The 13,079-nt window shown below is 47.3% G+C and overlaps 1 protein-coding gene and 1 pseudogene across 1 annotated transcript in view; both read right to left on the bottom strand.

Moving 5' to 3' along the window:
* Window positions 1–7,042, bottom strand: part of LOC134384371 (NEDD8-conjugating enzyme UBE2F-like) — a 54,452-nt pseudogene extending 47,410 nt beyond the window's left edge.
* A 1,461-nt stretch (window positions 7,043–8,503) lies between these two features.
* Window positions 8,504–13,079, bottom strand: part of UCK2 (uridine-cytidine kinase 2) — an 81,547-nt gene continuing 76,971 nt past the window's right edge. The window contains exon 7 of the mRNA XM_063106042.1: window positions 8,504–12,463. Coding sequence (XP_062962112.1) covers window positions 12,324–12,463 — 140 coding nt within the window. The 3' untranslated portion in view covers window positions 8,504–12,323. The remainder of the gene's footprint in view (window positions 12,464–13,079) is intronic.

The raw sequence follows: 13,079 nt of genomic DNA, 5'->3' as shown, positions 1-13,079 counted from the left end.
GCCCGAGACACCCTCCAAGGACTGGCTGCCCAGGACCACCTTGGGAAGCTGTTTCCAGCACCAGCACCCCAGCTGCTTTGGCTGCTCCAGCCATGGCTAAATTGGCCCCAGGTGTGGCTGGACCCACAGCTTTGAAAAATAAAAGCCAGAAGACTTGGTAGCATCCACCTGGTGTTAAGTTTGCAGGCTCACAGAATGCCAGAGCTATAGAGGCTTAGGAGCCTCCACCCCAATTTCAAAGAATATATGGAAAAGCCTGGAGCCCAGGAAGAGATCTGTCACAGGGGCGCAGTCACTGCAGCCAGCCTTCGCTAGAGCAACACCAAGCAGAAACATGGGGTCTGAGTTGCTGCTGAAAACCCCCCACAGCACCATGCCTAGTGGAGCCATGAGAGTGGGACCACCAAAGAGACCCCAGACTTGTAGAGCTGCCGGCATGCAACAACAGCCTGTGAGAACAAATGTGTTACCTGAGACCAGGAAAGCCATAGAAGTGGAGCTGCCTGAGGACCTGGGAACCCAACCCCTGCAGCAGCATGCATAAGACCTTAAACATGGAGTCAAGGTATATGATTCACCAGCTTTGAGATTTAATGACTGCCCTAATAGGTTTTTGACTTGTTTAGGACCTGTTACCCTTTCTTTTGGCCTATTTCTCCATTTTTGAGTGGGAATATGTACCCTATGCGTGTCCCACCATTGTGTCTTAGAAGTAGGTAACTTGTTTTGATTTGACAGATGGGACTCTCAACTTTGATCTTTTGAATTGAAACAAGTTAAGACTTTGGGGATGAAATGAATGTATTTGTACGTGGAAAGGACATGAGTTTGGGGGGTCCAGGGGAAGAATGCTGTAGATTGGATGCCCCCCAACCTCTTTGAAGTTTAAATCCCCACTGTAAACTGTTGAGGGTGGGAAATCCTATTACAGTAATTGAAAGGTGGGACCTTGAAGAGGTGGTTAGATTGTAGGCCTATACCATAGTGAATAGATTAATAATGGTGGTCATGGGTGTGGTTCTGAGGGCTTTAAAAGGAGAGTAAATGAGGAGGTTAGTCTCTCTCTCTCTCTCTCTCTCTCTCTCTCTGCTCTGCCTGTTTCTGCCATGTGAGACCCTGGGTCATTGTCACCACCACCAAAGCCGTCACCAGATGTGTTCCCTGGACTTTAGACTTCCCAGCCTCTGAAACTATAAGCAGTAAATTTTGTTTCTTATAAATTACCCAGTTCCAGGTATTTTGTTATAAGAAACAGAGACCAATTAATACACCCACCTTCACCCTAACTTTGTCACCAGGTGACCTGGAAGATTTAAATCTAGACCAGAGGTTCTTAATCTGAGGATTAAAGACAGAAGCCTTGGGCAGAATACACGTGGTCCATAAACTTGAAAAATGGCATCTTTATTTTCATAGCCTCTAGCCAAAATTTAGCATATTCTTCCATTATGAAGGCAATTTGTAGGCAACAAATCGCAGGAATACTAAGGGCTGGCCCGTGGCTCACTTGGGAGAGTGTGGTGCTGATAACACCAAGGCTACAGGTTCAGATCCCTATATAGGGATGACCGGTTTAAAAAAAAAATCATAGGAATATGTCAAGCTAGGGCTGGGTCTTGAGCTCACAGACCCCTCAAGCCCATTGTCCAGACTGGGTCACAAATCCCTCACACACCTGGCTGGGTCACCAGACCCCTCACATGCAAGTCTATGAGCTAGGTAACCAGTCAAAAGGTCCTTGGAGCTGCAGGTTTGAGAGCATGGCTGCGCAAGGCAGACACCCAAAGCAGTCAACACCAGCCAGGTTGGCAGTGCCACCCATGCACACCAACTCCACCCACACACAACTTATTTACAAAGAATACACTGCACCACCCCCAACCAGACCTAAAGTGAGGGGGGGCCTGATTAAATTATTCTATTTTCCCAACAGAATATTAGCTGTATTTTGTCAGCAATAGAAATCATTCTTTTCATAACACATAGAATTAAAGAATTTCAAAATATCATTTAGGCTCATCGCTATCTCACAATTGTGGTAATTATTAGACCTGCCACTGGATTTTGCTATTTGACATTAATAAAGAAACATACAAGTGACTATATCACAGATTTGTATTTATATTTTGGTAATGTATTTCAATATAACTTCCTTTGATGTCTTTTGTATATCATTTCATGTATATAAAAACATTCAGAGAAGGGATCCTTCTCCAGACTGCTAAAGGGGTCCATGGCACCAAAAAAAAAAAAAAAAAAAAAAAAATTAAAAACCGTAATTGAGAAAGATGAGGTATTTTCATCAGACAGTGTACCAGCACATCCTGAGCAGTGGGGCTGCTGGCCCTGAAGGGGTTCCAGGTGAGAGGTAGGGTGTCCCACTGAAGATTTCCAGGGCCCTTCAGCTTGTCTGACCCCCAGGCAGATTCTTCAGCTGAACAACCAGAGGACATAGTATTTGACCCCTTCATTTTGATGCCAGGACTTTTTGACATTCACTCTCTTGAGGCCGTAAAACACACATCCTTAAGTTTTAAGATCCACTTTAAATTACTAAATAGTATGTGCGGTAGGTATCCTTTCTTACTCCATCCAGAAACCCATTTTCCATCTGAGAGTCTCACTCTGGGGTGGGCATTGGCATTGGCAAGAGGCCCAGCAATGGGTTGGCCTCAGGCCTGGGAGGCTCAGATCCTCAGGGGTAGGCTGAAACCCATTAGGTATGTCTCTTCATCAAATATCCTGCTTTGGTTTTGCTAAACTCCCCTCCGCAACAGCCGAGGGTAGCCTAGGGCAGGGATCTAACAGTGGCTGCTGAGATCTTAGGGACTCCTCCTTAAGCCTGCCAGCTGCTCCCAGGCTCCCTAGGAACTCAGCCCCATCCCAGCCCAATCACTAAGGGCACACCAGGATTACAGCCACAGCCACCACTCACTGGGCAACTCTTGTGCCCAGGAGATCATACAGCTATTAAGTGAGGGAGCCAAATTTTAAATCTAGGTCTATTTAACTCCAGAGCTTTCCCCCAAACAAGCTGCCTCCCTGCTTAGCGGAGGCCAGCCAACACTGAAATCCTTGAGCAGAAGGAGAAATTCCTTTACAGACCTCAACTGACACCAACTAACCAAATGTAATTTTTAAAACATGTAACAGTTTTCTCTTTAAAGCCCTAATCTAATCCACTGCAGACCTATAGCCCAACACTTTGTCCCAGTCACTTTGCCTCTGGGCCTGTTTCCTCAACTGTGAAATGAAGAGGTTGTTCTTAAATGGTTTCCAAGAAAACCCCGAGAACTCTCAAGGGAGAGGGTAGGGTGATGTTTACGATCTACCTTGACAGCATTAGCCAAACAGCCTTGCTTTTCTCTGATTTCTACATTGAGACTTTGTTGGGAAAATATAGGAAAATGGTCATGGTCCCTCAGATGTTCAGAATCTTGCCGAGCACTTGATGTAAATAGCCATGTGCACCCAGGTGGTCCTTGGTTATTATCTAATGTAATTGGGTATGGACACCCCATTGTCCTGGGTTATGGACTTAGTATAAAGGACTAAAGGCTCTGGTACATGCTGCCGCCCCCACTTCTCGGGATGCTCTGGGAGGACACTTGGGTGGCTTGCTCGTAGCTCTGAATAAAGCCTATTAATTTTTTACCATTGTTCCCAGGATCTTTTCCTACTACCTAGCTTGTGGACCTGCATGTGAAGGGTTTGTGACCAAGTCTGTACAATGGGCTTGAGAGGTCTGAGAGCCCTATCCTTAGCAATATAGACTTCAAGTAGAATTTCATGGAATGGCTCATGATTAAAACATATTTGAAGGCCACTGGACTAGATGACTTCTAAAGGCTTGGTCAGCTGGCTGGTTAGTTCAGTTGCTTAGAATGTGGTGCTGATAACACAAGATCCAGGTTTCAATCTCTGTACTGGCTAAATAAATAAATCCTTGCCCAGCTCTGGCAAACATTCTAAGGCAGTTTCCCAGGGAAATCACAGCCCAGTGCCTATGGGGGACTGACGACCTTAGAGAGCAGGCTGGCCTTGAATGGGCTTGAGGGAAGCTTCAAAACCTGCTTTCCAGTCTCCATGCAGGCAGGGAAAGGCCTTAAACAATACATAGGAAATTTCTGGGAAAAACAAGATCCCCAGTGCTATGAACACCACAGATTTTAATAATCTACATGATTAATTTCACAAGGCACCTGGTTTCCAACCCTGCCTATGCATCTGACTCACCTATAGTTTGTTATAAGATTCCCTCCCTAGACCTAAAGAATTAGCATTCTCAGGAATGGATCCCAGTAATGTTTTTAACAAGTCTCCTACTGATTATGATGGGCAGCTTGTGGAACCACTAGAGAAAATTAGAAGAAATTAAGAGGGTCAGCTTCTATCTTCCCTAGTGAAGGCTTTCATAAAGATTTTCTAGAAAACAAATGAGAAATCACATGAGTAGTTAGACTTCTATGAGGCACGCTGACAGCTCTTAGGAACCAGGGTAGCCAAGCAAATGACGTTAGTCCCGCAACCCAAGGCAATCCTCCTGTTGCAATCTGAATCCCACCACTAGATGGCAGACACACATCAGACAACCTCACCACACAGCTTGTCCTACTTCACAGTTGTTGCTTTGGATTAAGTCCGTTTCCTCTTCAATAAAACTGGAGCGCGACCACATTCCTTACATACTTTGCAGGGCTGTTGTAAGGATAAAATGTAGCTAAGTGAAAGCACAACGAAGGCTGGAAAAGTCGAATGTGAATATTACAATGGAAATTGTGGATTTCATGAACAGGACAGAAAGTATATGGCACTGATAAAGATGAATCTTGAGAACATCACAATTATCTTCTGACAGAATCCTGGGCTTTTCAGCAAAAAAAACCCCACCATAACACGTGAGCTATTTAGGCAGAGGCCATGCTGGCATCCTCTGGACCAGGACAGTAAAAACTCATGAACACCGCACTGAATCCCTCACCATTTCATCCTGGGCACCACTGGATCTCGTCCAAACAAATCCTCAGGATAAAAAGGCAGTGCCAAAGCACGGATTCGACTCTGTGAAAAATGAGCTTGTATAAGGCACAATTTTACGTTCTCCTGCCCCTTGTCTTCATCCACTTAGTTAAGAATATATTTCTGAGTTTAGTCCTAACTCAAAGTGATTCACTAGGTCATTCTGTTATTTTAATTCATAGTTTATTGAAAATATATGTAAGTGCATGCTAAAATCTAGCAAGTGGCTTTACTTCATTCTGGGTTTAGAAAACGATCTGATTAAACTCTGCTTTAAAATAGAAATCTAAACATCCCCAGCACCAAATGACAAGAGATCCATCTCTCTGGTTCCATCCTCCCAAAGCAGACTTTCCCATATCCCACGTCTCCTTTTCCACCTCTCTTATTAAAAACATTTAAGCAGGTCCTTACAGGTTTCTGTTAATCTGCCCCAATTAATGGTTTGATTAAAGCAGCACTGGATGAACAGGTGTCTCTTCCTAGTCGTGGAGCAGAGGCTGGCTCAGAGGATGTTGTGACAGAAGGGTGGGAAGATGAGGCAAATCCACGGAGGGGCTTCCCTGGCCTGCACCACCATCCCTCCAATTACAACAAAGTTTCCAGACTGAGCTGTGAAGACTGAGTGGAGTCCCAAGTGAAGCATCGAAGTCCACAGGTGGTCTGCATGGAATAGGGAAGATGTGTTTGCACTGCAGAGGGAAACTGGACCACAGCTAAGCACCAGCTTGCAGAACCACAACCTGTGTGATATCAGGCAAGTCCCATTACTCTGTACCCACAATGACTTCACCTTGCAGATGGTAGTAATGCTTGACAGTACCAGCTCTTGTACAGGCACCTGAGTGTTATTTAAAAACACAGCAGCCTGGGTTCCAGTCAAGATGGCAGAATAGACAGTCCCCAGCGTCACTCTCTTGCAGAAATCAACCAATTTAAAACTATAAAAATATAACAACAGGGCCAGCCCGTGGCTCACTAGGGAGAGTGTGGTGCTGATAACACCAAGGCCATGGGTTCAGATCCTATATACGGATGGCTGGTTTGCTCACTGGCTGAGCGTAGTGCTGACAACACCAAGCCAAGGGTTAAGATCCCCTTACCGGTCATCTTTAAAAAAAAAAAAAAAAATGTAACAACAGCTAAGCTGGGGCTGCTAGAGCTCAGGGGAAGAGGAATAGAGACCTACAGAGTTCATGAAGGCAGGAGAAACCACGATGAGAGAAAGAAAAAACTGCTCGGAGCATTTCATGCTACAGCCGCTTTAAGGCTGGAAATGCTGAGTGCATGCAGCAGGAGCCGGCAGAAGCTGCAGTTGTGCCATTCAGATGGAGTTGCTTGGAGGTGGCATGGGAGAAAAGGTCCTTGGTGGCCCCCAGGACAGCAAGACCACTAATAGGATTCCCGTGGGGACGCATGCAGGAATGAGGAGCCAGAACAGCTGAAAAAGGGGAGCTATTCAGAGGCCTGTGAGTCATCCCAAGGGACCTGCACAAGGCCCGTCCCATGGGAAGTGTTTGGAGCAAGGGTGGTGAGAGAGACAGGCCCACCAGGAGAACATTGGGACACAGCAAGGACAGCCGATCCTCTCCCCAATCAGTGTAGGACCACTCAGAGGAGACTGGTTAGGAATACAGAATTGCATGGGGTGTAGTTTGATGAAAAAACTCGGGCCCAGATCAGTGTTTCTACACAACCCAGGTGCACCAAGTCTCTGGAGAGCCAGAAGTACCTATAAGGTCAATAATTAAATCCTGAGCTGCACAAAAAGCCTTCCCTAGGGAAAAAGCAGCAAAACAGCAATTTAGCTCAACCACACAGCTCAAGTACTGGTTCCCACAGGAAGTTCCCTCATTTTAGAAGTAAGCAAAGGACAAAAAATTAGTTCCAGCCCAGGCACACCACCAGCACCTAAGGGGCCAAGCCTCAGGAGACCTGAGGCTTGAAGCCGGGGACCAGACACCACTCCCACATCCAGGCACACCACCAGCGCCTCAGGGTCCCTCCTGGGGGCCCGGGACATGGAGCCAGGGACCAGACCCCCTGCCCACAACCAGGCACACCACCAGCACCAAGGAGCATGCCAAAAACATCACCTCTGTGTGGGTGGCCCATCACAGCCACTACAACCACAGCTGCTGCAAAAGTGGCTAGATGTCACAACCACCACGCAGATGGTCCGCCAGCCACTGGAGTGCATCAGCACATGGAGAGTCACCAGCAGAGACCAAAGAAGAGATGTCTCTCTCTATAAAGCTCATTCCAGAGTGACAGAAGAAGCATCTGCTCTATGATAATATTGGGGGAACTGATCACACCTCTCAGCATTGGACAGATCATCTAGGCAACAAATCAACAAAGTAACCAGTACTCTTTCAGAGGGAGAGAAGAAATCTAGGGTTATCAGTGGTGGGAGTGGGGAGAGAGAGGGAGATAGGGAGAGATTGGACAAAGGGCATAAGGGAAAAGTACAATTTGTAACAATATACATACTAGTAATATTGATTTGATCAACATATGTCAACATTGAATCCCAAAAATATGTATAATCAATTACGATTCAATTTTAAAAAACAAAAGCAAAACACATCAAATGTTAAAAAAAAATAAAAATACAAACACAGCAGCCTTCCGAGGGTGGATCCTGTTAAAAGATCTGCCAAACTCCTAGATGGGTTTGCCTATGTGAAAGAGGAAAGAGTAGAAGAGTACAAAAACCAATTATTTTTAAGTCCCTGGTGGTGGGTGACCACGTCTTTTAAAAACAGAGATAGACGTAAGAGGGTACTTCGAAAAGCTCACAGAAAAATGGAATTAAAAGGCAATACAAGGGCCGGCCCGTGGCTCACTTGGAGAGCGTGGTGCTGACACCACCAAGTCAAGGGTTAAGATCCCCTTACTGGTCATCTTTATATAAGAGGGTAAAAAAAAGGCAATAGAAATCTTTCCATGAATTTTTTGAAGATCCTATTTACATTTACATTCTTTCATTCCAGAGTACAAAGTGTTCCTGAACTCAACTTGAAATTGTTTACATTGTTATAACATAAACTTCCCACCATCCACTGCCCACACTTCTCAAGTTTACTCTAGGTTTTATTTTAGCTTTTAATATGAAAGTTGAGGAAGGGGCTGCGTGAGTGGCCCAGGGAAGGCAGTGGGGGAGGAGACTGTGTAAACTGGATGATATCAGGGAACACAGAGCCAGAATGTCCCAAGAACCAAAGCCTCCCAGAACCCTTGGCCCGGCTTTCCCTGTGATGAGGAGAAATGCAGGTTGGCTACTCTTTACCAGCATCCGAACCTAGCTGAGGTCTGGGGTTGGCCCCACACATGCCCCAGGCTCCTGCTTAACAGCAGCAGGTAAGTGAGCACATCTACTCCGCAAATGCAAGGCACTACCCCTCCCTGAGACACTCCAGCCTCCATGAGGCCACCGGCCTCGGCTGCTGCTCACGACCAAGCACCACAGACAAGGCAAGAATTGGATCTTTTTTGTTCAGTCTTTATTTACAGCAAAGTACATAATATATGGTCATTTTTAAACTACTAACAGTAAAGGAAGAGCAGTAAAAAAGAAAAGGGGTGGGGAGGTATGGGGAGCATATTAAAGAGGGGGAAAAAAGCCTAAGTCTCTATTTAGCTACTCACCCTGTTCCTGAGGCAGGACGGGGTAGGCACTCACTGCCCCTAAGAGCAGCAAACAAGCTGATCTGTAATACAGTCCCCTGGCACAGGAGGGCAGCAGAAGAGTAAAGGGGACTATGAGCTCCAGATTCATCCCAATCATGCCTTTCCCAGCCTGTCTCTTCCTTGTTTTGTCTGAAACCAAGAATGTTTTCCTCACTCCACTCTGAGAAAAGTGGAAAGGGCAAGTACAGCTGGTCCTTCTCAGAAGCAGTCCTGTTCCCCAGACCCTACCCTAGCCTCGCCTGAGCCGGCCCACGCCCTGGGATCTGTGACAGGAACATAGGTGACTCCAGGGCAGAGGAAAGTATTTCCCTACAAGGGGCTACTTCCCTCCAGTACCCTTGGGTGCTAGTGCAGGTCAAGGGTGCTAATCAAGGGAAGTGCACAAGGACAGCCAGGGAGGTCATATACGAACCAACCCGGCTCAACCCCTCCTGCTTTCCAACTGCTCTGCAAGCCTCCAGCCTAACCCAGTGGCCTAATGAGATAGTGGCAATCCCCACATGGGCACGGTGACAAGTATCCAATTCCCAGCCCAGGACGGCCCCATGAGTCTGAGCAGCCAAGATCAGGGGCGGGGATGATTAGGTTAGTTCTCAGGAAAGGTGAACTGGAGATTCCTCCCTTCCCCTCCTCTCCTGGCCTGTTCTACAGAGATCCCATCCTTTAATCCACTGCCTCTTTAAGGGTCTATCCTATCCACTCCGAATCAAAGGACACCTGAGGTCACAACACTTGCATCCTTCTTAGACAGACCCCCGTCTCTCTGCGCAGACTGGTCTCAGGCTGCCTGACAGTAAGAAACCTGGGCCAGCGGAAGTCCCTTGAGTGTGGAGGAGTGTGAGGCCAGACCTTCCCACAGCACCACGCGTGGATGTGTGTTTCCTGAACACTGGGTGCACAGACCGTCCCTGAGCAGGGAGAGAGAAGCAAGCACCGCTGAGTGGCTCTAAAGCCAAGGGACTCCATGCACAAAGAACCAACACTGCCCCACTCTGCCCATCTGTGCCTCCTCCCTGAACAGCAAACAGTATCTAGATGACAAATGTCATGGTTTCTGGTCTAATAATTACACCCCTGACTCTCCAATGGAATCAGAAATTCAGAGGTTCCTAAAAAGCTAAGACCACGATTTGTCCTACAGAAAGCTCAAAGTTCCGATACACAAATTGGCTAAATACTGGGTTGCCACAGAGGAGTAGAGACCCTCATCCCTTTCCTGCCCCAGACGCATGTGTCACAGAACCCAGCAGGCACTGCCCAGTGCCCCAGACAAGCCACCAAGAACCAGTGATCACTGTACAAGGGGGCAGGGCAGCCCTGGAGCTGTTTCCAAGCTAGGAGTGGGCTACTCAGAGATACTGGAGCCTTGGTCCCAACACCACAGGTAGATGAGGAAGCGGTGAAGTAAGTAAAGGCTCAGAGATGAGAAGAATCCATCTTCCGAGGCAGTGGAACAGACAGCCAAGGCACTAAATGGTTTGGCACCTGGGAGCTTCAAGTAAAGTTGAGCGTGCTGCCCATGGAAAGGCCGAGGCTCTCCCAGACAGGGATGGGCTTCACCTGAGCACACGAAGACCCCATCAAGGCCAGGGGCCCCTGTGCCCTCAGGATCCTAACCCAGGCCTGCCATCCACCCTTCATCTCAGAACTGTACAAGGTATGACTACAGAGATAATAAAGACTGATCCTGAAACACACTCCGGAACTTACCCATCCCGGTGAGTACCAGCTTTCAAAGAAGGCACCTTGGGGGCCCCTTTCCTTGCTCTCAGCGGACGATTGCTGTCATTGGGAGCACCCTTCGGAGCCTGCAGTGCACTCTCCTGAATGTCTCAGGGGTGGCAAGGCTCTGTCGGGGATGAGATTTTACTTTTTTGAGACAACAAAACAAAAAAGATTTAGAGTCAAATTAAGCCCAGAAAAAGGGAGTCAGACTAGATGGTGCTGAGTCTGAGGGGGAGATTTGGTGTAACTAGATAGTAACGGAGTCAGATTTACCTGAATGGCTCAAACAGGCTCTGAGAGCAGTGGAAGAAGGTTCTCCAAAATGTTCCAGACAGTGGCAGCCACAGGGAAGTAACGAGGGGCATGGCCCCCCCAGCATTGCGAGATGAAAACCTCTGGCTCTTCTGCGGTTAGGAACCGAGGCTTCGCCCTCTCTGTGTAACTCCTCTGTCTTGCCTGGTCCCCCCCTTCCTCCACTCTCCCACCCAGGAGGTCAGGAATCTGTCCTTTTTCTAGAGATGTTTCCACCAAGAGGAAGCTCTTAGGAGAGCTGGAAATCTCCACCCCATGTTCTCAACCTGAGATTCCAACTCAGGTACCCATGATTTAAATACTCTCCTTTTAAATACTTTTAAAAAAATATTTTCCTTTCCCTCACCCCTTAATGCTCAGCTGCTGCCATCTGCACTCAGCCATACTGTAAGTCAGTCAGTCCTCCTGGCTGGGATGCTGCCAGAGAGAATTCCAGACAAAAGGTGCATGTTATCCTTGTCTCACTGCAAACCCCCATGTTTTGGTGAATAAAAGCAACTACCCCTACGCAGGCAGAGCTCTCTTGCCACCCTGTGAGGGGCTGCCAGCTGGCAGTTACCAGAAGTCCTCGACCAAAGCCCAGCCTGCAAGGGGCTACACTGTATTCCTCCCCGAAAGAAAAGCCCAAGGGATCTGACCAGTTACTTCCCTGGGAGGCAGAAGTCACCAGCGCTTCCTCAGTCACTAGAGCAGGCACAGTTCTACTCCCTCCTTTTCTATTTCTACCAGGAAGTGATCCCATAAAGTCCCTGCCAGGGAGGGAGAAAGAGGCAGCTCTGGCTTCGTGGAGAGGCAGAGAAGCAGGAGAGTCAGGGAGGAGGCACCAAGCTAGCCAAGCAGCCAGGGATGGGGAGCAGGGCAAGAACAAAATGCAGAAGGCTTGTTCTTCTCAGTGGGCCTCTTCCCTGAGTTTGATTTTTGAGTTGAGGTCTTGCCTAATCTCAACTCAAAAAAAGACAAGAGACGCATGATTAAGCTCCAGCATCTGACAGGCGAGGCAGTCGAGGGTCTCAAATCCCATTCCCATTGAGCTCTGCAGGTACTCAGAGCAATGGGACAGTAGCCACCGTCCTGCACTCTGTCCCCTACAGATGCCTGAGCCTGCCCCACCTCAAACACAACAGGCAGTTTCCCCTTGGTGAAACTCCAGCTCCAGTCACAAAACACTCAAGTACAGGCCCTCCTGCAAAATACTTACGGCAAACAGCTTTACAGTTTTTGTACATTTACGCAAAAATAGATCCTTTATATATATATATATATATATATATATGTATGTATGTATGTATGTATGTATGTATTTATAACCGGTTACACATTGGAGTCATAATTAGGCATCACCAGTAGTAGTTGGCACAGTCTGTCATGTAAGCTCGGGGTCAAGTTCTGTTTCATTTCGCTGTTCCAAAGTACAAAAAGAAAAAGAAAAAAAAAAAAAACAAAGGCATTTCATCTTCACGGTGTTTTCTTAAATACAGTAATGTCATAGGAAACATTATGTACAGATGAACGGGGCCTCCTGACCTCTCCTCTGTCTCTTGGAGTTAGGGGCTGGGGTCTGAAGGAGACAAGGGTCAATGCGGCCGGCTGCTGGACTCCGAGGCCTGCCTCTTGCGTGAAGGGGTGTAGCCATTGAGATAGCCGTTGGTCTGCCGTTTGGAGAGCCCTCCATTCAAGATGTCCTGGATGTGCTGCACAATGAGGTTGATGGCCACTGTGGGGCAGAGACCAGCAGAGTGTTAAGGGTGTGAGGAGAGAGGGGTGGAACACAGGTGCAGGGCTGTGGTGGCCTGTGTCTGTCTGGGAGGAAGGGCACGCAGGAACCAGGGGTAAAGTCAGTCACTCAACATCCCAGTGCCTCCAACTGGAATAGCATGATTTCCCTCGCAAAAGAGTTCTAAGGAGTGGGAGAGGCAATGCCCAGCAACAGAGTAAGCCCTTAATGAATGGGCTTATTATCAGGAGATGATCAGAATCAGCCCTAGATAAGGCAATCAATCAACATTCTGCAGACCTAATGACCAGCTATGGTTCTGACACCACCAATTAGCTCTGAGACCTTTCCACTAGGGCACCTGCCAGTTTCCCATCCCGAGATAGAACGTCATAAAGGCCCTCTCCTCCACTCAAAAATAGAAGTGGAGCTATCTTTTATTAGCATTAGAAATAAACTCTACACTTCAAACAAATGATCAGTGTTAACATCACCAAAAATGGAATAAACATCAAGTGCTTTCTGATGTGGTACACGAAGAGGAACACAATACAGCATCTCTCCTAGAGCATTCCTCCAGACCGTATGAACTGAATCCAATCACAAGGAAACAGGG

Source organism: Cynocephalus volans, chromosome 8 (assembly GCF_027409185.1).
Source record: "Cynocephalus volans isolate mCynVol1 chromosome 8, mCynVol1.pri, whole genome shotgun sequence".
Classification (NCBI taxonomy): Eukaryota; Metazoa; Chordata; class Mammalia; order Dermoptera; family Cynocephalidae; genus Cynocephalus; species Cynocephalus volans.
Note: the sequence above shows the minus strand (reverse complement) of the source record. Positions and strands in the feature narration are given on the sequence as shown.